Genomic DNA, 26,495 nt, shown 5'->3' with positions numbered 1-26,495 from the left:
GAGACCCGCCGGGGCAGGAATCTCTCTGGTCCCTGGCCAGAGCTCTGCATCGAGGTCTGCCTGCTCTAACCATTGAGCCACAAGTCTCCACTAGTGATCTGCTAGGCATGGACAGCTGGATTAATCTGCCCTGGCATTAAAGTTCCTACAAGGTGGTTCACCATCAGGAAAACCCTTGACAAATCAAGCCATATGCAGAGGTGTGGTGCCTCTTAGCACTGGGCCGAGGACTACATTCTGCTCGGTTTATTGAAATACCAAATGGATTCAACTGCACTGAAATCCAGGAGCCATAGCCAGTGTCCTGGATTCTCCTTTCCGGGGAAAGGACAAGAAAATGAACTGTGTCCCCAATGGCTCCGATCGAAGTCTGACACATCAGGTGCAACTTCAGCAAATTGATAGCCAACCCTTAAGAGGACAGGAGGTGCACCGTAGTCTGGGGTAGTTTACTCCCTGGGGTAAGCTGCCCTTCAACTGACCTGAAAATGTGCTGCTACCACCACCACTTTTGAGAACACCCAAGATGTATTGGTGAGATCAAAGGGGGAACACAGCAAATTGAAAATGTTCCGATCTCACCACAGATAGTGCTTGTGGGCCTGCGGAAGGTGACAGAAATAAGAGTCCTATAGGTCAAACACCAACCAGTCCCCAGGGTCAGGGGCACAAAAGGTGAGCCAGGGTTAGCATCTTAGTCATTTCATTGGACAATGTTCAGAGAGCAGAGGTTTAGAAGACTAAGGCCTCCAAACCTCTTTCGTATGAGGAGTAACAGCCACTACCCTCTCAATAGCCCCTTTGGTGAAAAGGGCTTGCACTACCGTAAAATGACGATGGTCCTCAGCCAATCATTGTGTGGAAGTTGTGGCAGACCAATCAGGAAAGGGCAGGCATATACTTCTGTACAATGTTAGCCTGCCAACCCCCTAAGGACTATTGAATCCTGCCACCATTTGGGTGGATGTGCTCCACTTAGGGCATGCTACAGAGACTTGGACAGTGGGGCTGCAGGTGGTGCAACAGTGGGCCGATTGGCACGGTGACCACAGGGCCAGTGGGTTCCATGGCCTCAGTGGTGAAAGGTGCGTACCTTGCAGGGGTTGAAGCAATTGTCTGGATGGGTATCTCTGCTAAAGCCACTAAAGGACAATAAAGCTTGATGCGGTTGGTGTGGCAGAGCAGACTGGTTCAAGGAGCATGCTTTGCTTCTGCTTTCTATGAAGCACGCAAGAGCAGAGTATGCTGGCTCTCCAGAAGGTGTCCAGTCAAAAGACAGGTCCATAAGGGACGATTAGACATTACTCTAAATAATCACAGCCAGGCATAGCAAGGCTAGTGCCAATTACTTTAGCCACTTGATAGAGTTGGAGTCCAGCCCACAGTGGATTAAAAAAATCTGTCAGCATTACTCCCATCTTGAATGGCCTAGGTCAATGTAGGATAAAAGTCTTTCAGTATACCTGGAAGGACAGGAGGAACCAAATACGAGTGTTCGTAGGAATATCAACCAAGCAGGCAACTAACATTAACCGACCAGATTGTCAAACCAGTAGAGAAAAAAATGCCCTTTGTAAGATTTCCACTCTTGGACTCCCGTTCTGGGATTAGTAGGGCGTTAGGGCTCATCCAACCAGTGGAAGCTTGCAAAACTAAGCTCTTCTTGTGCATGGGAGCTTTGTTAAATCGTCCAGATTCCGTTTGGTGCCTGGGAATATTTTAAAGGGGAGACATGGAGGTCAAATGTATCCATCAGGACTAGAGTGAATGTACAAAAGCAAACAGAGCTAATGAAGAAATTAGGGAAACTGACTAGACGCCAAGAAAATCAGAAGAAAAGCAGCATGTCTTTCACACTGAAGAGTAAAAAAAGGAGCTGGCCTGGGAGAAAACCTACATGGTGAAATTGGGGGCCGTATTGCAATACCACTGTATTGGCCTAGTATGGTCTTTCAGTGCAGTCTAGTTGCGGTTGCTCTATTCCCAGTAAACCTTAGACCCACAGACCAAGTCATAGTTATGCATGTGGCACAACGCTACAAAAGCAATTTGTGAACCTGTTTGTAGGAGGTCCAATTCCACAGGCTGAGAATGGAGAGCCCTTACAAAGGATTAGCTTTGTAGGCCAACATCTGACATTCCTCCCCTGTGTATTTGACTAAAAACAGACATTCCAAACAAAAACGGATTTGCAAGTTGTTTTTGAAGAAATGTCAGTAAAGAAATTAAGTCAAAATACTATATCAAAATAGCGGAAACGGTAATGAATGGTCATGCAATTAAGTCAGGTCTATGAAATTCAGGGCTGCACACTTAGAACCATCTCAATTCTGGCTAAACAAGGTTTCTTCAACCAGTCAGCAAGCGCAAAGTAGAATGCTTCTTTGCCTGGTAAGGCCAGTTCTACACTGCCACCTAAAACAAGCCACTGAAGCTACTCAAAGGATTTGGGGCCAAAACTATGGCCATAAACACCCTCCCCAACAAAACAAAAAAATGAGTAACAAATGAAGGAAACCAACTTTTATTCAGCCTAGTCACAAAAGAAAAATGCCAAAATGCAGTTTTTAAACATGATTCAAACACAAAAATGAACATTTGGGACAAACACCCAAGAGCAAATTATGTCGCATCAGGTCTGCAATGTAGACTCCACTGGGCAGCAGGCACGAGAATGGTTTCCCCCACAGGCACAACATGGGAAAACCCACAGTGCATTCTCTTCCTTCTTGATTCAAAATAGTAATATGTAAGTGAGACAGCAGTTACAAACCAAATTCATTAAAAAAATTAGGCATGCACCTGCCATGAGCTGTACATAAATATATTAAGATTTGACAGTTAAATACATTGATACACATTTCACATAAACCTTTGAATGACTATTGAATAGACTATTCTCCATAAGTCGATCAATAGGTCTTAAGGATTTTCCTCTTGCCTATTTATGAAACAAGCCACATTAAGACAGTTTGTAACAGTGAAATAACTTCAGCAAAGGTCCTCCAAGTCCAGGTTCTCAAGTTACCCGGTACGCATTTCACATTTGTACCTTTGAGGCCGATACTAAAGAAACAATGGAGCTTGTAGCAATGGCAGTTTGATCTTATTACTGTACATCAATAAAGCAACTTTCATGAGAAAGCAGCGCCAAACAAACCATGATATTACAAATGGTTATTTACAGTGAAACAGATATAACAGTACAGAAGACCGAACTATTGGCAGTTCCAAGTAACATTTACATTGAGTGTGAGTGGAAGGCACCTTGCAAGCTACAAGGAATGATAGGAAATACAATCTGTAAAGATCACTTGCGATTTTCCAGATTTAGTTATAAGTAGACCAAGTGTCCCACACAACAGCCCACTGATGAACTGGTTCACAAAGTACAATATCAGTTAACACTGCTCTTTAAGATCTATTCTATAAACATACAGACAATGTTTCTAGTTGTGTCAAGTTCCAACAAATGTTTGAGTCCATGCCAGCAAAATTTTAAATTGGCGCGGTGTAAGAAAACAGAGGATTCTATTAAGACAATGATTAACACAGTCAGTTTTTTGGGGCATGGGGACTGGTTGTACAATATGGACGGACCAGCAATAAGTGCCAATTCCACAATTTACCCAGGTCGATTAACAAGCCAGCCAATCGCCGGTTACATTGTCCAGGGATTCTACGAAGTTTAAGAAACCCAATTATTAAATCCCTCAACGTAACCACCAGTGCACACAGCTTTTGTGAAATCAAGCATGTTCATGAAATATGTAATTCCTACTTTGAACAAAAAGCAAAAAACAAAGACATTGAGGGAAGATCAGTAGGTTCCACAGTGAGTCTGAAAAAACGCATCTCCCTTTAAGCCAGACAAAACTAACTCCATTTGAAACTTACACATCTGGAAGAAAAAAACTTTGGGTAGTTCAATATGTCAAGCAAATGGGAATTAAAGCAACTTGGTGTAACAAAAATAAAAGCTACCAAAACAAAAATAAAGGCACACCAACATTTGTTTAGCTACTTGCTTTGGTATGTCCAAATAGAGAATGTTAACAAAAGTAAATGGAGTGAAACATTTTATTTCTACCATTGAAAAGGCAATTGTTGAGCATTTACATTGTTTCCTAGTGCAATACAAACCAAAAAAGCAACAACCAAGGGAAAAGAAAACAAAGCTGCCTTCTTCTCAGGCAACATGACGGTCAGTTGACTTTACATACACATTAAATAGTTTACAGTCCATGCAGCTGCACAGCCATTTTACAGGGGTGTCTGGCTTCAGCCATCAGTGCATCTCAGTCCAGGTTTCACTCAGTCCTTGTTGCCTATCCAGACTTGAAGAGAAGAATTGCAACTTGACCCAAATAGAAATAGATGAAGTGCTTGGTCTCGTGTGTTACGTAGCTCCCAAAATTTCTCCCAACTATGCAGTGCCAGGTCGGGTTGTATTTCTTGTCAAATTCCTAAGCGAGACAAAACAAATTTAGCATTAATCAAATGGTGCAAATAGAAACAGCCCTAAACTTTTCACATCATAGCACATACCGACTACTTAAGGGAGTCATTAGTAAGTGCATCACTTACATTTAATGACATGTTGCAGAAAGTTGAAATAGAAATAAGTCTTTGGGTTATCTCCACTCTAAGAGCAAAGCAATAAGGCAAATTAGAAGACAAGAGCCTACTCAATTTATGTGATTTAAGGTAGATTGATCTAAAACGCAATTATGTTTTGATTAGAGTTCGGGGGGCCAATGCCAAAGAATTGTTATTCTACTGCCTTTGAGAATACAAAACTGGCCAACCCCAGCAGAATTGGGGGCAGGAAAGGTGGCGGGGAGGGAGAGGTAGGGGTTCCGGTCGATGAATTGTTAGCAAACTACAAACCAGCAATTAGCTGCATTTTACCATTTTATTCGTGGGAGCTGCAAACAGACCAATTGACTACAACATCATTAAACAATGCAATTTTCCACAAATGCCAGTATGGATCCCATAGCGGCCGCTTTATATTGTTGTACTGGACTTAAAACTTGTAATGTTTACTGCAAGCAAACATTTAAAGTAGAACCAGCACCTAATATTTTTTGCTCGGCTTTCTGCTCATTAACTATGGTCTTAATGCCATTTCGCCATACACATACCTCCCTTCAAACTAAACGAAAGCTCGATTGGACAGCTCATGAGAGATCATGGTCTTAATGTGACAAAAATCCTTACCACTCAGTCGCTAACAGACTCAGTGCAGTCTGGTTTTGCCATATAGTCTAGGGTTAACCCTGTGCGCCCATACCAGGTACGTCTGTTTCAGTGCCAGCTCCTACTGCTCCTCCAACAGCCAGTCGCTCACTACTAACCGCAACAAGGCCCAGTTGTACAACTTTAGGTTGGGAGGGCTATTCAGTAAACCTCTGTGCAATACAAATAGTCTTGCAAGTGTGTTCAGTCTGGGAGAATTTGTGGGTGATCTGAAACAGCACGTTTGCAGCATGCATAAGTGTTTTGGTAACATTATCATTCTATAAAGTGCCACTATCTAGCGGAGACTGGTGGCTAGTCTACGCCAGTGACCCACATCTTGCCTAGATTCTTTGAGGACCCTTCCTAGATTAAGGTATAGATGCAAAGGAAAAACCGGTCGCAAACTGGCAGACTCAGGATATGCCCCTTTGCGTCTAGTATTTTTGCATTTGGGATGCTCTAATTGAGAATCGCAAATTGAGAAAGTCTTCCCATTCATTCCTATGGCCCTCTAGGCCCATAGGAATGAATGGGGAGGTATTCCTTAATTGCGAAATCACTAGTATTTTTGAGATTTCTACATGCATAGCCTTTTGCTATTCCCGATTAGTGATTAGAATTGTTGATGCATCTATACCAAAGTCTTTAAAAAGTCAGCTAGTCTAGTGTCACGTATATACCCAGGTATAGAAACCCCTCCTGCGTCCAGCATGTGGAACACTCCCAGCCCATCGAGGCTCCATAAAGGTTATCGGAAAAACCAGCCGTCTACCTGTTAATGCGTATTCCAGAGACAAGAGAACTTCCAGAACTCAGTCAGTAGACTACACTGGTTTCATTAGGAACAACAACATCACCCGAGTACAGGGAGATCATCTCTTTCAATCAGGGGTTAACTGTATCCTGTAAGGAGTGTCCGCTCACCCAATTAGCGTGATGCTCCAGCGTGAATGCAAACGGGGAGGGCAAATGGGGTGGTCACACCTGCCTGGTCCTTCCCTTAAAAAGGCATTCAACTCCACTTGAGTGATCAGAATTCTAAGTGGCACAAAACATGTGCCAGAGTATCTCTGAGCATGGGTTCAGGATATAATCCAGTCTGGACACTGAACCAGTCATGCCAGACAAAGTAATGGCTGGCAGCAGTTTTCTTATTGTGCCACAAGTCAACCAGCCCCACAAGCTCTATATGTTTGCAGTAGTTTGTATTCCCCACAACCCATCCCCTCCCACCAGCTGACTGCCCGTACAGTGGGTACACATTCAGCATTGATCGATCCAGGAAATTGCCCCCGACGAAGGGAAATTTTCTTTCCTGAAGTGCATTGGGCAGCAGACTCCAAGAAACCCAGCACGACATTTATATGAAGTTATTTCTGCTATGGATGTCTTTTGTAAATAGGCTTATTTGCCGAACAGTTATATATTTGTCATTAAGATGTTAGAAAAATGCATAAAAAATATGCAATGTGCACGATTTAAGGTAGAAAACTACTGTTTATGTTTGAGGACACAAGCATATAATTAAAATTGAACTTCGAAAACTTTTTCATAAAAAGCATATAACTACTGAAAATTCACTGTTTATATATTGTGTTTATATATTGTGGAAAATAGCTGTTTTCCAGGAACAGTGCTCATTACTTGCAGACCTCCGTCTGCATCACATTCTCTAACATTCACTATGTTAGCCAACTTAAGTACGTAATGTAGCACCCCACAGACAAATTTTCTATTTTTAACAAACAATTTAAAATAAGATAATCTAGCGAGTGCACCTTACTACTCATTCATTGAATGTGGTGTCCACCACCATATCAATCTTATGATCCAGCAATATTTTGGTCACTTTAATGGCTAGCAGAAGCTCACCAAGCGTAGGCTCCCTTTCATCTCCTCCAGCTAAGATCTGGGCTAGTGGATGGTACTCTTCCCTCACCTGCTGCCATACTCTTAATAGTATATTTGTCCATCTTTTTTGCCTGTTTGGATACCTCGTCATGGACCATCGTGCCTCCTAGGTGTAAGGGTCTCGCCTCTGTTGCCACATCCGTCAACACTCACTTTATTGACACTACTCACTCCCCAGGTCTCTGCCCTGTGAGAGAGTTAGCCTAGAACATGGGGCCAGTGAGTCCAAATCCATCACCCCCACCAGTCAGTAGGGCTTCAGGTTTGTGGTCATTTGGAGGGTGCCTCTGATTCTCAGTGCTGTGATGTCCTCCAGAGGACATACTCTGCGGAAAACCCCTGGCCAGTCTTGGGAGTCCTCGCAGCACTGCTACCCAATCCGACATCTTGCTGTGCAGGAGGGTTTGAGATATCCGCCTGCCTCAACACCATGAGGACCTACCAACCCCACCACTGCTCCATTCACTGGGCTCAGTCTTCCATCCCAGGGTGCCTCTCGCTTGGTTTACTCAATCAGCGGCCATCTTTGAACTCTGACGCAGTCCGTTTCGGAATCCATTAATGTGGCCTTCCCACAGGAGATTCCCAGCCCAAGCAGTCAGTCTAGTCCGCAGTCCAGGGCTGTGCTCAGAGCCAGTGGGTAACCTGGATACATGAGGATGTAGTCATTCGTGGGAGCTCGTGCTCAGAGTTTCAGCCTGCTATGGTGCCCTAGTCCTGCTCCCAGGTATGCAGGAAGACTTCTACCAGATTGCACATTATACACTTAATTAAACCCTTCTCAGCCACCCCAGCCTATGTCCAAGACAAATGTTTAACTCCCTGTTTGATACTTATTCTTTAGTATTGTTCTGCAAGTAAAATATTACAGTCTGAGCGATGTTGTTTATTCACATCTATATATCTAGCTACATATATATATACACACACATAAAAAACGTATTCGAAGAATAAACACTGTGCCCAGTGAAAAAGAGTGGGGTGGGTAAGTGGTTTGGTGAGTGTTAAAGGTTAGGTGAATGGTTTGTAAAACACAATGTGGTCACAAAAAGTAAATAGTTGACATCACATAAGCATGTTTGAGCCACATACAAAATATTCAGTAATCTATCCCATCGAATAGGATATAGTGATCAATAAGCTGTTGTTCATGGGTAGATAATGGCATAAAAAGTAGACGTTTCGACCCCACAATGATGTAGATAATGTTCCACCTTTCTCTGTGGCCTTCAGGACTAGAACGTGTAGTGTTATTTAAAGCCGCCTATCACTGCCCCTCCCATTCCCAAGTCAAGACACAGGGTGACAAGATAAGGCAGGGAGGGGTTGCAGCCTTTGCAAGAGGGCCTTGAAACTAAACTCATGCTTTGTGCTGCCGGCTCTAAACAGATACAGAGCATACTTAGGCGCCTCGGCACCTGTTTATAGCATTCCTGCAGGAGAGGAGTTTAGGTGCTGAAAGCTTGGCCTTGTGGAAAGAAAGCGGTGCAGCTTGGGTGTGTGCCGTGCCTGTCTGCTACACCATCCACCGGACAACAAGACAAATGGGGTAAGGGGTCTTAACTGGTCTCGTCATGGTCTGGTTCACTTACCCCCATCTCCTTCCTTTCCCTCTCTGTTTTTAGCCAGTCGCTCCATTTTCCCAATATTTATCGCTTTTTCTCTAGTAGCAGCAGCGAATACAAACACTTAATTAGCTCTTCGAACTTTAAAAAAATCTTTAACATATGGATCTTTTACACTAATAAGTCACTTTATTCCACTGAAAAGGCTTGTTAATTGTGATTTTTTTTTTTTAAACATGAACCATTCGTGAACGGAAAAATCATGAAAACCCTGTATGTGACCCAGATTATTAAAGAATATAATAGCCTAATGAATCAAACACAATAGCTTTTTGGAAAACTGGTCCTCCGATATTTGATCGTGCTTTCATAAGTGATCATGAATAAAATTGAGTTTTGGTGAAATAAAATATTTGCTACAGATTACACACTTAAGTGGGGAAGCAGATTCATCCAGAATTTCAGTTTATTATCTACAAATCAGCCACTAAATTGATACCCATTTGTTTTAAACATCTTTGTGGAGTTTTTTTATAGCGCAAGCTAGACCCGAATATACTAAATCCCAAGGAAGGCACAACAAAGAGAAAGATCTATTTCTCCTCTTTCTATTTGTGCTGCATAATCAAAGTTTCCCTTCAGGCACACATACATTCATGCCTCCAGCGTAGGCACCCTTGCACCATGATTCTTGTGTAAGTGCTAGGCAGCCAAAAGTGTGCCAGCATCATAAGAGAAAAAAATTCGCCATACAGATATGGCACATTCCTGCTCTCTCCCTTTCACGCAGTACAGTAAGGTGTGTTGCTGCGTTGCAAGAAAAATTGATGCATCTGGCCTTAAGTGATTTGCCCACAATTACAGCCAATTATGAGAATTTAAACTGGTTCCCCAGTTCCAAAGTCTGTAGCACTGCCTGTACCACCACATGACTCTGGGAAGGCTGCAGGCTGAAGCCAGTATAAGAACTATTTTTGGTCCATTTATCACAGAATTAGTGCTAAAATAACTTTTACAAATATCCTTTGGAGGATGTGTGGGGCGGAGGATGTGTGGGGCGGAACACCACAACCAGTGCCCTCTTCAAAAGTATTGGCTTAGCTCGCACTTTAATGTATTGCGATTAAGGCCCACCACTTTAAAAATTCCACCAGCCACCACTGGTCACACTGAATCCCAAAATACACTAAAGCAGAGTTTGTAAACACTGGACTTAATGCCTATTGGTTCATTCCAGTAGCATTGGTACCCAAGCAAGTAACTGCAGACTTTGGCTTGTGTGGAAAATTGGTCGCACAAGATTGAACTGGTGAATCTGCTGGATGCTTGTTCTGGAGTACTTGATTAACCAGTTATTTACATTGGCATGTAGTGCCAAGACTACTATGCTGGAGGTTTTGTACCAGTTTCTGGTGCTGGCTTTAAGTGTCAAGAACGCTCCTGCCACTTTACAGTGCCTACTGAACTATGCTCTCTGGGATGAACAGATTCTGTGAGGTGTTGACTGACAACATTGCTGTCTTTAGCATTTCAATTGAGGACCACCTAAAAACAGGTGCCAGGATACGGGAGTGAAATTTGCCAGTGCGGTGTATGACCTCTGTAGTCTACCTTGAGCATCAAATTGCCAATGGAAGATTCAGACGTTGGATGTGAAGACCCAGTTTGTGTTGCGTTGGAAGGTTCCCATACCCAAACTCCGTTAACAGCTTATAGGACTCCCTGGATACTAAAAAAATGTTGCCAACTAGGAGCCTATAGTTGCACCCTTAGCCACCCTATCGAAGCAGCAGCCTAACAAAGTGATCTTGACTTGTGAAGCCTTAGAAGACCTGATGGCAGTACTACGCAATGCTCCTGTGATGCAGGCACCAGACTGCGGGCAGTCCTTCATTGTACAGGATGCTTCAGATAAGGAGTTTCAGCAGTTCTGGTTCAAATGACAAGGACAGAGTGCCCATTTAGATTTACCAGTTGCAGAGATTGCTCTCCAGGGAAGAGACCCAGACTGCCATTGAAAATGAAAACTTCGTTTGAGCTCTGCAGATTTTCCAGCTTTACTGATTTGTAGTCTTGGTCAATCACAAGCTACTCAAATGGAAGGCCATTAAGGATGAGAATCCTAACTGGTTTAGATGGTTTCTCTCATTACATGACCTAGATTTCACTGCAGAACACAAAGTAGTAATGCAACACTGGAATGCAGATGGACTTTCCTGGTCTGCTGATGGGAGCACTGGACTTTAACAGTGGAGTAAGGTTTTGGGGAGTTTGATCTGGAGGGATGTCTGTTGGGAAGGAGTTCTCTGTGTGATATATAGGTGTGCATATCTGCCATGACTGACCGAACTTCATGTTAAACTGGTATCCTGACTGTTGGCCCCAACATACTAATCCAATGGGTGCCCTGTGGCCTAGGCCAATCCATAATGGCCAGCAACACAAGCTATTCTGTGATCTGGAGAGGCGCTGAACACTCATACAAATCTTAAGATAAACCCAGTACAACCTTGCACCTATTGTAGCATAAGAAACCCATGTAAAACTACTCCAATCTGTGAAGAGTACCTTTAATTCAGCCAATGAATGCAAGATTTTTTCTTTAACAGAAGTACAAAGCTCCAATAGAAAAATAAGGATTTCACACACCCTCCTGCTTGATGATCTAGCTGTCAAAAACATCAATTTCCAAGATACTCACTTAAATAGTTACGTGAAATCAATCCGGTTAAATGAACATTTAAATGAGGAGCAAGTAGGCTTCCTATATGAATGAACATTTCAAACTACCCTCAAGTCCTTGATTACAGGAATGAAAACTCTGTAAAGTATTTTGTCGCTTTACAGTAAAGGCTGATAAATTAACCCCTTCGATGCTTGTGACAAGGTCAACTCGTCACGGGTGTTACCTGCGCTGTGCGTTTGACCTTGTCACATAACATGGGATTTTGAAAATTGCAGCGCAGCACGGGAATGTACGATAGCAAGGATGCGGTTAGGGCAACCTTGCAAACTGACAGGGAAACTAAATTACATTTTATTTTTAGATTGCAAAAAAAAGAAACACAACGTTTTCCCATGCCACATAACTAAACGGCAGATAACAGTACATGAATCTAGAAACAAAATTCTGATTTAATACTGAAGGTGCTAACTGCAATACAATAGTTCCGGATTAATAAAATATAAATTGAGATAAGAGAAAACGTGCTGTGATGGATGATCAGAGGAAAGTTATCCTACTACTGTTTCAGATATCTGAATTACCAAACAGATTAAACAAATCGTACAGCAATTGTAAATTGAAGTCACACTAGAAAAATGGGGTGTTGGGTGGAGGACGCTGGGTAAACATTGTCCATCAATTCCCATCCAGAAATGTGGATACTAGGAGTTAAAGTCTGTTTAGGAGAAGTTAAACTAGCAGCTGAACGTACCTTTTTGATGTAGGCTGCAATGTCCTTTTCAATGTTATACTTTTCCATGGCCTGTGTGGCACAGTCAACAGCGTCTTGCTGCATGTCCTCAGACATGTCTGCATTCTTGATTACAGCCTTCCTGTCAGACATTTTGATTCTAAAAGAAAAAACACCATTATTAGTGCTGGTCAACTACAGATGTCTATGCAGGCAAAAATGTCAAAGCCATGTCAATTGAAACCTTTATTAGTTTGCTCTTACTTTACTGTAGTAGGTCTGCCTTTAACAAATTGAATGCGAGAGGTAATTTAATTAGAAAAAACATGCTGGGCCCCAGGTCACTAATCAAGACTAGGGAGCATCCCCCTCCCCCCAGCTTGGTTTGTAACGAACTCCAATGCATCACTCAGATAAGTGTACAAAGTAAAATGGTCATATGATTTCATAGTTTACTGGAAATTTGGCACCATGTCCTTTCTTGCAAGGTTGAGTCCTGAATCCGTTATGTATGAAGAGGGAAAGGGAGAGAGGAGCTAGGATAAGTCTTTACTGTATGGAAAATATGGGTCCTTATTTCTAGTCAACATCTGCAGCAGACCAGATAAGTGGTTCTTCAGTGGATCCACAATCAAAAGGTTTGGTTCTTCAGTGGTTCCTCAGCAGGACTGTGTCAAGCATGAGGGCACAGGTGGGCTTTTTTAAAACAATATACCTGATACGCAGGAAGGGCAGCCCACCACAAAAGAAAAGTGGTAGGGGAGTGGGATTATGCTGCTAATGAAGAGTCTGGACTACTCCTCTTTGGGGGCAAACACGGATGTTACCTCATTGCTGCAGGCATTACTTGCCCCATCTCACCACCCTGGTCTACTGAAGAAATCGGACAGCCTTTCCAGAGCTTCTGGATCGGCCAACCCTCACAAGTGAACAAGGCCATCAAAGTGCTACAGAGTAATCCAGATTGGCGTGATGCAAGGTCATGCAAGAACAGCGTTCCTAAGAATTCCAAGTTTGGCAGGAAACAGATTGCATTTTGTGGCAACCCAGGAAAAGAGGAAGCAACTTTTGAAGCTGTGCATATTGCAACTCTGGGCACAGCTTCTTTTGAGTCTGACAAGTGAAAATGGTTATAGTGAGCAATCCTATATGCGAGTCAAGGCTGCTTACGGTTTGAGGGAATGAGAAACATACTGAATTGCGCAGAGGAAGTGGGTGTCCTGATTTATCACTCCCGGTGTTAAGCTTTCTGGACTCAGGCACTGGCAAAAGGATTTGGGGGATCCTAATATTAAACTGTGGTGACTCAGGGCTGATAAGGCAAGTTTTCGGGCTCCTCACTGCCAAACCTTGCCTTTCCTCCATCATTTTGCCCTTCACGGTTTTCGTACCTCAAGAAAATGTTTTGGGGTTATGATGAACTATTTAACAAATGGTCTAGAGTTGCCTACAGCTGTATTTGAGACAGATCAATGTATGCATCACACCAGGTTTGGTTCCTTTTGATAAGAACAATTTATGTTTGGGAGGTCTTGTGTCCTTCAACTGGTCCACAATAAAAATCTGGTTTTAAATTACCTCCAACATTTTCCTTCGCCATTGTGAGGTTACCAGAGAGCGGACTAGAATTCAATCCCATATCTGAACCAGCTGCATAGTGAGGCAAGAGCCATCCACCTCTCGGGATGTACTGGTTTGATAAAGCTATAGTGATGTCTGGGGTAAAATTAACAATTTATCCTGGAGTGGAGAAGAACTGGCTTTGAGTTCCAGGTGAACATGTGCAACTGGTGGAATATCCAGAAGCAGAGTCAGAATCCTTGCAGTGAACCAGTGATCAGAGCTGGTTCAATTAAAGAAGATTCCCTGCTCCTTATTAGGTCAGATTTTAAGATTTTCCAATAGGGAACCCAATTCTCGACTGGAAATGTGATCTTAAAGACTTCAGATGTAGGTCAGAGGTTTTCAGAACTTCAACATTTCAATGCTAGGAGATCCACATATGCATTAAGCTACAAGACTGCGATTAGATTGCTCTTTAACACTGTATTTTGGGGTTGCACTCTATGCTCAAGAAGGGGAAAATAAGTGCAAAGTTTATATCTTTTTTATTAGTACTTGTCAAACATGCGGTAATGATCCACTGGATGAAACTGATGAGCCCTTCACTACAGGTGTGGCATAGGAATCTCAGGACTGTCCCCGGAGGAGGAATTGATGAAAGTGGTATGGACGGACGAAAAAACTGCAAGACAAATTACAAGTGCAGGGGGAGATGATAGATTTATTCCTGGAGAGGCATTCAATATGTTTTGACTGTCCCCAGAGGGTGTTAATATGGTCATATGGAAAGATTAGGATTTACCTTGTTGGCAGAGGCTTGAAGTACCAGACTCCGCATTGTGATGCAGTCAGGGTTGCCAGGTGCCAGAAAACATCTGTCAGGGTTTCCCTAACGGGCAGCAAGGGCTCAGAAGAAGCACACCTAGATGCAGGACACCTCTGTACGGATATTTGGTTTGACTATCACAGAGGAACTTTTACATCCAAGACCCCCTCTATATGTCCAGTGAAGAAAGCACAGCTGTTAATGGTTTTGGGGGAGGAGGGCAAGTACCACTTAGCCTTCTTGTGTTTATGCTACCTATTCTACATAAACTTACCTGAAAGGGGAGGGATCATGGGAGCACCCCACGGCGGGAAGAATCTGTATGGTAATTTAATTTCATAGCACATGGCTATGGAAAGAAAACAGAACAAACAACTCATATTGAAGTTACTTGTAAAGAGCCGAGTACAGCTTGGTGACTTAGGACCATGATTAACAGGAAGGGCAAAAAGGAATAGGATAGAGAGCCAATTTCAGGACTAAGGACAAAAGTGGTTAATTGAAAAAAGTGGATAGGCCTGAGAGTAATCAAACAAGAAACAAGTGTCTTCAGGTGGCTCTGGGTAGTCTTAGATTTTTTTCCCCTGGTTCTCCCTTGTATAGCTAAATTGGTATCATTCCCAGTCTGTCTGAAGGGGTTGAGGTATTTGCTCCAAGCTACAAGGACACAGGCAAAGGTGGTCATATTTATGGATATTCTAAAAAGCATTTAAGGGAGCTCATGGGCTTAACAGTACTAGACAGATTCCCCACTTAGAGGTATTTTTGGGGACACGTTATGGAATAATGAACAGAAGCTTTATGAGGAACAATAAACCATGTGCTTATCAGAGCCCTTTGATTTCTGTACAGTTGCCCTGTGGAAGAAAAGCACAGGTATGGAAGCCCCTGAGGAAATGGAGCTCATTTTCTCCATCCAATAGAAGACACTTGTGCCACCTGTCCACCCAATGTGGTCCTAAGTGCATGACTAAAGCAATGAGGTTTACAATGGAATCTGTGTTAAGATGGGAATAGTGGGTCCAATTCAGACACTTTAATTCAAGACAAAACCAAAGGGGGTGATGGACAGTGTTGAACATTGCAAGCACTCACCCCCAGTCAACTGACTTGGGTTCAATCCATTCTTTAGCGTACTCTGCCACCCCAGTTCAGACATGGCCATATGCAAATCAGTCTGACCCTGTGCCTCATGGAACAGTCCAGCCCGTACTGCCAAGCCACGTCTTCCCTGGATAGAGGGAGCCAGGGAACGGTTTTTCCAAATGAGGAGCACCATGCAGGTTTCCATTGCGTCGGTCCAAAGCATAGTTCAATAGACATACTAATCTCTTCAGATAAATGGGGGAGAATAGCAGTGAGGACCAAGCATAGGATTTTGGGCGGGGCTAGTTAATGGGGGGAGCCAGGCTTGGTTAAAAAGAGGGTGTCTAGTTAATCCAGAGAGGGGATGCCCAAATTGATTATATCGCCAGAATGTTCATCACTGGATAGTCTTCCTTATGTGCTACCAGAGGGAAGGAGACAAATATTAGTGACATTTGCAGAGAAAAAGGAATATTACAATTTTCTGTAGAAGGAGTAGCATTAATTGATACCCGTTCTAAAGAGAATAGATATTTAAGTAAGGTAAATAGTTCTTTAGTAGGTTTGCAGGCTGAGTCGATTTTCAAGGCTTAGCATTCTTTATGTTTAGCTCTAATAAGCTTATGATATTGTTTCAGAGCTTCTTTAAATCGAGTGGCTGATCAGATTATAATATTTCCTCCATTCATGTTAAAGTCGTTTACAATGTTTTTTAGTTGCTGCTAGCTGTTCATTATACTAGGGTGCGGAAGGAGAACATCTAAAGTTGCATCTAGAGGACATGGGTGCTATGCTGTCAATGGCACTAGTTAACCAAGAATCAAAGTTGTGAGCCATGAGGTTAAGATCATTGTTCTCCTCTATGACAGTCAGATGCCATCAAGGCAGTAGTGAAATTCCCAGGATTGATCTTAGCCCATTTCCTCGAAAGCTAGGGTAGGCTGTGAGTTACTGGGGCCGTCAGGGTCATCAGAAAGAAGAAAGGGGCCAAGTAGTGATCAGACCATGATAGTCTAATGTGAAGAGCTACTCGGAAAGAGATCATTAGAAAAAATAGGATTGAGTGTATGTCCCATTAAGTGTGTAGGTTCGGACACTAGTTGGGACAGATGTAGGGTTTCAAGGTCTTTAAGGAAGATGCTGCCCGGCAGTCGGCCGCCTCTAAATGCAAATTAGGGTCCAGAGTATAAACAGTTTCTTGTGGCGCAATGCTAATTGCGAAATTACATCGGCCAAGGTTCATATGAAGCTGGCAGCAGGCCCCTGAGGTCGATAGATCAGAAGTCCTGTTAAGGAGTTTACTAGAAAGTCTTGGAAAATTGGGCTGTCTCACAGTCTGGTAGATCCACCCCTTTCAGAGTGCAATTCCAGGAAAGGTTGATATCTGCAATACTGCCCCCATGCTGAGAAGGACGGTCACATCTCACAATCTCGTAGCCTGGGGTGGAGGGGGGTTAGGGCATAGAGGATATCCAGCATGGAATTCTGAGCGCCAAGTTTCTGTCAAGAAGAAGGCATCAGGATGGATCTCCCACAGCATGTCGAAAATGGCCGGCTTGCGTTTAGGCAGCGAGCGACAGTTGAGCGAGAACATTTTTAAGTGATTGTTATGGGTAGATGGTCATTTTACTAGATTAAGGGCATTATGTGAGAAAAAGTTGCAGCGTGTACATTGTACTACGGCCTTGCCTAGCTGTATAGAACCAATGCATTCTTTAAGGGGGTGCGGGGGCGTTGTCCATGAGCTCCCTGGACAAAAACTGCCTATGCTGGGAATTCAAACAGTCAGGTGGACTAGTCCCGGTGCAGACATGCGCAGACGGGCTTGTCATAGGCATGTCTGCCATATTGAAACAAGCATTTACAATGCAATAGGTCGCGCAGCATTACAGTTTGAGTTATTGGCATTGTGTATGACAATGCCAATAGTTATAACTTTTGCAAATGTGACACCTATAGCATTTGTAATGCAATAGGAGTTGTATTTACGTGACCTAGATGTATTGATATTACAAATAACAATGGCTTTTCATTTTTTTAATAGTTAATACTTAAATAAAAGTTATTGTAATTGAGTCGGTGGAAGAGTGAAGTGGGTGGTGTCCCCTGAGTGATGTGGCGGTGTCCCCCGAGTGATGTGGCGGTGGAGAAATACAATACCTACGCCCAATAGGTGGAGAATACTAAGTGATAATTAAGGAATGTACAAAAACTCATAAATAGAAGATGTTTACTACTCTAAAGACAAGGATCTCCGACCAAAACATTTTCTAATTTGTGTTTGCCAGTGCTGTATTGAATAATATGCTTTGAAATTTCATACAAAGTCCAAGGTTTTATAGACAGTTCATACAAACTAAGATTGTCTTAAAGTCCCTTGTCTAGATTAAACGAGGGTTTATCAGAGGGGCAAACAAAATCCTGACCCTTGGTAACAACAGCAGTGAACAAATGTTACACATTGCCTTTATCAAATGTGCTTCTAGTACTCCTGAACCTGAGCATACTGCCTTTAAAATAAGCTGACCCTCTTTCTGTACTGACTCTCAAAGCTTTTTTATCTGGTGATCATCATACACAGAAGTATTGTCAAACCAGACCTAAAAGGAGAGCTTCACAACACAGAGCGTTAGTATTTGTGAGAAGCCGGCAAGGGGTTAATGCGTGTTAATCACTTGCTTATTTTGACCCTGGACGGTGTGAGTGAGGCTTCAGCAAAAAGAATGCTTACTGGTCATATGTTTTTCTGGTCTTTATATAAATGCGGATACTGCAACCATAGGGAACCCTGGTGGGCGGGAGGGGGGAGAATGTTGCTTTTCTACATATTCAGTTTGCCCAGCTGCTTAGATTACCTCTTGTGCATTAGTTATCAAGCTAGAACTTGTAAAGGAGTGCCTCTGCAAGTTAGTGTATATAGGATATTGCATGAAATGAAGCTGCGAGAAGGTACTATGTGTGTCTAGGAATGTCCTCGTAGCGATCTCTCTCTCTCTCTCTCTCTCTCTCTCTCTCTCATCAGGGGAAGACTGCCCAGGACAGCCTGGGACTGAAACAGGCTGCTGCTAGGCTGCCCTCGTCTGCTCATCATAGCCGTGACCTGGGATGCTGGGCAGCGAGAGGTGGTGGGGGGTGGAATAGAGGCCGGAGGCCCTCTTCTGCCCTGGGCGGTGGCTGGCAGCAGGAATGCGGGACAGGAGACTGGACCACCGAGTGGCTGCTTGCCAAGGACGCTCTGTTCCCGAAGGTCATCTGCGAGCGCTTGCGAGCTCACCTGGCACGGTGGGCGCATGCCCTTTCAGAGGCGGCGGAGTTCTTTCAGTGTGTCCTCGCGGCCGAAAGAACCACAGGCCCTGTGCGGGACAGGTTCTGTCCTCTCCTCAGGCAGACACAAATAAATGCAAGAGGAACCCTTTTATATTACCAGCATTTGACTCAATAACGGAAGAATGCTGCGGAGTACTTCATATTTGAAGTAAACAAAAAAAGACTATTTTATCAGGCGCTTCAAGTCACTTCACATAGTACCCAAAAGCAGTGCTTTTGCACGCACCCAATAATTGCATAGGTTGGCAGGGAAGAGTCTAGCCCGGGATCAGGGTTCAATTCCCCGCCTCGGCAGGTCTTGGGCTCAAAATTCCACGGACCTGATAATTCTCGCCTCGGTGCCTATTCCAATCATGGAGTCCCACTCTGCAACTCTGGGCAATAGATTGCTTAATCTCCACAATGCTAAGGATGCCTGGCCTCCACCTTGGGGGTGCCCAGGAGTGGACGCCTCACAGGGAAAGCCAGGACGAGTTCCACAGCGGTATTCGTACAAGCTCCTTGAGACCCTTGCGGGCGAGTAGTGCGCTATACAAGTATCAATTTACATTTACTGTATGCAACAAATATCTACAAGAATGTGCAATGTGCTAGCTCGACTCCTAAATATATTCAGATCCAGTCTGCAGCTGACGCCAAAGCAAACAAGGAGGACAAGCGGAGGATCGCCGGGCGCAAAACCGAAACCGCGGTGGGAGCGCATGAGACGCCGTCGCCGTGAGCGTGCACATCGGCTGTCCCGGCGCAAGCTGTGGATCGCGGAGAAGACGCGCTGAGCACAGACTCTGAATTGGAGCCTGCTGCCGCCGAGAGTGAGCAATTGCGGAGGGAGAGGGATATGCAAAAAGAGCCCGGTGAGTGAGGGAGGAATGGGGGAGGTTGGAGAGGGAGGGGATATGTGTGCGCGCTGCGGCGGCAGAGGGGGTTCTCTATGTATGTATGTGTGTGCGCGCTGTGGCGGCGGAGGGGGAGGTTCTCTATGTATGTATGTGTGTGTGGCGGCGGGTTATCTATGTGTGTGTGCGTGCGTGTCCGCTTAGAAGGAGCCAAGGGAGACTGGAGAAGGCGTGCGCGACCTGATCCGTTTCCGCGGGTGCCCATCTCTTGTCCCCCTTGGCTCCTTGTAAGCAGAACTGATCACAATAGGCCTCGCAGCAACGAGCAGGTGCAACTAAAAAGCCTCCTCAGGAGAGTGAGTCTGACAATTGATAGGAGAGGGTGGGGCAGTCAGCAGAGGTTGGGGCATACCAGTCCCACACGCCAGGAGTGCTACTCCCCTGCACGTCACTAAAAGAAGAAAGCTCAAATAAAAGCATGCAATACCAATAGTAGTTAAAAGAGCTAGGCACCTCCCTGCACTACAAGTGCTACAAGAAAAGGAATTGTGATAATTTCTCAAAACACGGAAGCCAGGCACCTCCCACACCCGAGGGCATTACAAGGTAAGGAAATTGATAAACATGGTAACCAGCGAGTACACAACGAGTGGCGAGGCCCACTCAGATGGGAGTGGATCACAAGAACCAAAAACTGTTCTCTCCCCAGAGGTTAGGTCGAGATCGGCAAACCCTCGAAGACGGTGTGAAACCAGACAATGAGATTGGCTGGCAGCAGATGAAAAATGTTTGCAGCAGACATTACAGGAAAACAGCCAACCAAGTTTGTAGTATTAGGGGGAGCAGATTTGCTAAACTGGTGATTGCAGCAGACATTACAGGAAAACACTACAAACAGCTGAAACATGTCGACCAATCTATGCCTCTGATTTAGGATTCCGGTTCCGTAACTAAGAACCTGGGGAGTCCGCTCACTTTGTTTTTAATTAATGCGGGGGGCCATTATTAAAAATGTTCTAAAGGTACAACCCTTGCATTTTTTAATTTTTTTGACACTTTGCACAATCACATCTAGTCACTCCCTAATTTGGCACTGTTGCACTCACCACATCCTGCTCCGCTGTAACCAGGCGTCGTAGCACGCTGGGGAGACATTCGGTCACCCCAGCGGGGACCCGATGATGAAGCATGTCACCAACTAGTGGTGAGTGAGGGTCCTTCAAAGAAGTAGGGTTTTCTCCCTCTCCACCCACGGCTGGGTGACCAACAAGCCCCTAGACTCTTCTCTAGCTGAGGTTAGTCTTTTGGGGATAACTAGGGATTTCGAGACTACCCCAGCTGTGTTTACTACACGCGTGTGAGCATTGATCACGCGTGCGGTGCACAGCGGAGCTTGGCTCCAACAAACCTTCAAATTATCACATTCTTTATTTTTTGGTATCACAGCCACTCCTTTGTTGTTTATTATATTACAGGAAAACAGCCAACCAAGTTTGTAGTATTAGGGGGAGCAGATTTGCTAAACTGGTCCATTAAAGTGGGGGCTAGTGTACACAGCTTAAGGCCTTGTGCTACTGGGTAAGGCCTATAAATATCCTAGTGCAACATACTCTTATCACAAGGGCCTGCTGACAAAGGGAGCCAAGGCCAGGTCCTGTGCCCAGACTGTACTGGGCATCTTGTTCAGTGTAATGGGGCTGGCGCACACCATGGGACCATAGCCTACTCCACATGGTATTTTAATACGGTAGCTGGATGAAATAATAAAGCCTTATTAAAATCAAAGTTCAAAGTTTGGAATGTCTGGAAAGATGCTTTGAGTGAGTGTAGGACAGTAGGTTTCTGTTGCAGTAACCCCCCACCCAACACATACACTTTTTGCCAGACTGCATATGCACTTTTACTTGGTGTGCCCTGGGTCCCTGCCAATCAGGTTCCAAGGGCCTGTGTTCTTTCCCCAAAACTAACCCAATTGGCATCTCTGGCCACAGGTCAGTCCCTGGTAAATTGTACCACAGGTACCCAGGGCACTGAGACCAGAGAAGGCCTTTAAGGGATGCAGTACGTATTGTGCCACACTTCGAGGTCCTGTACCACTGCACACACTGCCTTTGCAGGCTGCGTGTTTAGGTGCAAAACAAAGTGAAGAGTCGACATGCCAGTGTGCGATTTAATGAAAAATGCACTTATAGGGCATCTTTGGGAAGCCCCCTAAAAACTAACCCACCACTAGTGTCCAGGCTAAGTGGTGCCACCACCAGACATGTTTCTGTACCCCTGGGTCGAGAGCCTGCTGCTCTCTGGGGCCAGAAACATTGTACATCTTGGGACGAGGTGCCAAGCCTTCTGACCCAGGATGGGCTGGGTTCATGAAGGGGAAGCTTCAAAGGCTTACCGCCTTTGTGAGCTTCCCCAGGCCAATTGCTGTTTTCAGCAACTGGTCCCCACTTGTTCTGACCCCCACCCGGTGGGAAAAACAGTGAGGTGTGCCCATCTCTGCCAACTCCACCCTCAGGTGGGGGGAGGTGAGGTGAAGCACAACTCCAAGTCCACGCCATCTTTAAGATAATGGGCGGCGGGGGTGGGGAGACTCAGCCAACAGGCACATGCCTTCCTCCCACTGGAGCGTGACATAATAGAGGGGTGCACCCACCCCAGCGACGGGGGCCATTGGCCCTTGCCTTTTACCGACCTGCAACGCCCCTAAAGCTAGTATTTAGGGCACCCCTGAACCTTGTTTGCTCAGATCCAGACAAGAAATAAGAAGAAAAGAAGGACCGAACAGCCGTGCAGCAGCTAACAAGAGGAAGACTGCCATTGACTTGGCCCCAGCCCAACCGGCCTGTCTCCCCCCGAACCTGCAAAATCCTAGTGTCCTGCAGCCAGCAACCTCAAAATCCTCGGAGGACCTGCCCGACTTCACTTCCAAAGACTGCTTCTCCCTTGAACACCAGATTTGTTCAACTGCAACCTCTGGTAGCAGCCGGAGACCACAAATCCACACCACTCTGCACTCACGTCCAGGCCCAAGCACTAGTGGACAAACACCACGTGGAGGTGACCCCGGCGATCCTGAACCAAGATCCGCCAACCCCTGACCTGCCTCAAGCAGACACCTTCAGCCTAAATCCAGAAGGAAGGCTGGTAAGAAAATGCAACCCCAAAAGGCACCCCAACGCCCCTAGGCCTTGTGTGCCCAAAAAGACGTTGCCTAGCCAATCCCTAACGTTCCAACTTACCTCTAGAAGTGGTGGTCGCACCCAGAAGTCATGTCTTCCTGCTTGCAGCGCTTTTGCAAACCAGAGGTTCTCCATTGGAAACAGAACATCCGACCTCGAAACAGCACCCTGCACCCAGCCGCCCTAGTGCCTCTGAGGGTGCACCTTTGGTGCCAATTTATTTCACCATTTTCCCTGAGCTAAAGTCCAGGAGCTTAGACCCCACAACCCAGTGGCCTGCTGCCAGCAGCCACCAACCTGAGGCCCTCTATCCCCCCATTGGATAACATAGGGCCTAACCCCAGAACCTCAACTCTAAAGACCAATTACTTACCTAAAAACCAATAACCATATTTTCCTCAATAGGATAACATTGACAGTTTTTCTGTGAAAAAGTTTCCAAGTGTGGGGTTTTGAAACTTAAAGAAATTCTTTAAAATTGTACGATTTAACAAAAACGCTTTTACTCACCTGTTTACAGGAAATGTCTTTGTGCTGCATCCAGGCATACAGCACCGAGTAAGAAAAGTAATCCAAAAGTAACTTACCTGCTATTTTACTTTAAATGCCATTCAAGTCTATGTACTTTATTTACAAGTGATTGCATTTCTCAGAAACAATACTGCAAGTCAAACCATAGTACATTTACAATTGCAATTGAACGGTTTTACAACCAGCATTTATTACTGTAAAGTATTTATTGCTTACCAGTGCCAGGCTTGCTTGGTTCTAGAAATAAAATAACTAAAAGAATATTTTTTATACAAAAACAATTTGTCTGAAGTTTAGTCTTTGAGTGAGTGAATTCAGTTGCTGAAAGTGTATACAACAAATTTATACCACTGCCCTCTGAGACTGCCTTACTGCTCGACCACAATACCACAAATCGAGAGTAAGGTACTATCTAACTTTACCTCTGCCGACCTTTGGGGTTCCACTGGACTCTGCACATTATACCTCACGTTGATATAGTATATAAAACAGAGCCAGCTCCCTACAGGGAGGCATCAATAAAGATTAGCAAGTGTGAGCTTCTCCAGAGAGAACTTTGGTGAAGGACAAGGGTATTCATTAGATCTTCATGATAAGTGGCTTGGAGGGAGTTTAGTATGTCGGTGCAGTCTTGTGCCGAATCCAAGTCAAATTCAGCTCAAGTGAAAGACCTGCCAGATCCCCAGTCGTAGTTTAAGTCACCTTGATACTGCAGCTTGGGAACAGGCATCTAATGTAGCATACAACTTCAGGAACATAAGCAGCAAGTTATCCCTACTGACCATTACTCCAGCACCAATAGGTGACCCATCCAAAACCGCTCCATTTTGATTTTTGGGAGATTCTCCCCCTTAATTAAGTCAAGTTTACCAAACACTTTTACAAAAGCATTGCAACGAAATTAAGTAGAGATGATACACAAGGCTGGTCAAGTTAAAGTTGTTGCATACTAGAAGAGTAGGGTGTTCAGCACAGAAAACGTTCCTTTGGTGGGAGTTGAGACCATTCCACGGTTTAGGAATTTAGCCTCCGATTAGAGAAGCAAGGAAGAAATCTGACAGGCCAGGAGCATAGACAGTAACAAGGGAAGACAGCAGCCGTGAGTACACTGAGCCAACAGATTATATGACTTGGAAAAGAGACTATTTTCCAAACACTGTAAAACCTGCATAGGTTGAACACTGCATACAACAGTGGAAATGTGTTAGAAGGGAAGCCGGGAGATTAGGCCAACACTAAAATTGTTAACAGTGGAGAGGGGAAAAGGACAAAATAGGTGAGACCGGCATGAGTGGAAAATGTACCAAAGACTACTTTTCAATATTTGAGTTGGGGTGGATATACACGCACCCAAGACCTGGTGGTGAAAAGGGAATGGGGACACCACGTGCAGCTATGGAGATGGACTGTCTACCAACTAAAAAATACACAAGAAGATTTAGGACAAAAGCTTTGAGAAACACCAAAGCTAAGAGCTAGATAACTTTGCCTACGACAAAAAGTAAACATAACATTAGAGATGAGAAAAACAAAGCTGAAGTGTCTAGTGGAGACAAGATGGCAAAAAGAATGAAGAGTTCACCTTATCAAAATCAGCCATTTATAAAATAGAATTGTTTACAGTGATATGCAAAGGGTAAAGCTACTAACTGACGAAGGCATTAATAGTGTCGTGTGCATGAACGTATTCTACTTCTTAAACATCAGCATCCGAAACGGTCCAGCAACCCTATTCAGCATTATCGTGGCACAGATCAACCTCATTTCTTCCCACTTGGATACTAGTACCCCCACCCACCCCCAACAACATCCTTAAGTGGTACTTGCCGTTCCATTGGATGCCCACCAATTCCCCCTCCAACGCCACACAACTTCGAGGACAACCCTTGGGCGACTTTGACCCGGCTACGGCGAATGACACGTTCTCTCGTTTCGACATGCTCCTCGCAGCCTGCTCCCACAGCATCTTTTGCTGACGCACTGCTTCTATCCCGGCCACCTCTGGTCGCCACCCGCTAAACATTTCATTTTTATACTCCTCCTCTTGAAAGCTTTGGGTAACCGACAGCACCACGCTTGGTTGATACGTCGGTACCGCCGTATCCCAACTCTGCTCCAACAGCACCCTTAGGTGACTTATAATCACACAGCCTTTTCAGTGTAACTTTGTCCCCTTTAAAGCCCCCATCCCCGTAGAATCGGAGATAACCTTGAATGACAGACCAGCTCCATCTCTCCTTTCAACACCCTATGATGACAGCCGGCCCTGTAGTAAAGTACACCCCCACCAGCTTTCTGATTAAGCACTAGTCGACAGCTAGCATGCCCCAACATCCATGTAGGGCACACCATACCTTCACAGCACCCGTAGGTAACAGAAGCTCTACCAAACTGGTTCATCACTACTCGACCTCAAGTGTAAGTGCCATACCACACAGCTGCGCCAGTGGCTCTTTTCAGCAAGCACATGGGTGACACCGCCCTTCACTCTAACGCACGAGGTAACAACCCCTTCACAACAGTCGGAGTATGCCTTACAACCTCTCCTCGAAACCCCAACCCCCGTAGAATCCAAACCTCAAAGGATAAGCGGCCGCGTTCCCATTCCCGGTATCTCTGAACGACAAGTAAAGCTCCTCGTGAATGACATATCGCCCTTCCCATAACATCCATGTAGGACCACCCCCAAATTTCTTGGGTCATCTGGCCGTCTTTCAAAACCCATTCGGGAACAGCCACTCCCCTGGGGGTAAAACACCCCAGCATTACACAGAGACCAGCAAGCCCAACACCCACCTGTGGCAGAGCCCGGGCCTTGCGGTGCAATGTTTCCCTCCCAAGCAACGCTGGTCTCAGCTCTTCCCTACCCGGCAGCAGCAGCGCTGAGCCCGGCCGCCTTGAACCCCCTGAAATAGCACAGCCCCGCCCCTACAACGCCCGCAACGGACTGCGCTCCCATTGGATGAGTGGTCGCAGCCCCCGCCCGTCCTTTGCTCCCCATTGGCTGAACT

The 26,495-nt window shown here is 44.9% G+C and overlaps 1 protein-coding gene across 1 annotated transcript; it reads right to left on the bottom strand.

The window, feature by feature from the left end:
• Nucleotides 1-2,508: 2,508 nt before the first annotated feature.
• Nucleotides 2,509-26,495, bottom strand: DYNLL2 (dynein light chain LC8-type 2). The gene is made up of 3 exons (XM_086954867.1): nt 26,281-26,495; nt 12,158-12,296; nt 2,509-4,466 (listed from the first exon to the last, which is right to left on the bottom strand). The coding sequence occupies exons 2-3, from the start codon at nt 12,287-12,289 to the stop codon at nt 4,329-4,331; spliced, it is 270 nt and encodes an 89-aa protein (XP_086810993.1). The 5' UTR covers nt 12,290-12,296; nt 26,281-26,495; the 3' UTR covers nt 2,509-4,328.

This window comes from Lissotriton vulgaris, chromosome 2_1 (genome assembly GCF_964263255.1).
Source record: "Lissotriton vulgaris chromosome 2_1, aLisVul1.2, whole genome shotgun sequence".
Classification (NCBI taxonomy): Eukaryota; Metazoa; Chordata; class Amphibia; order Caudata; family Salamandridae; genus Lissotriton; species Lissotriton vulgaris.
This window is presented reverse-complemented; position numbering and strand designations above follow the sequence as displayed.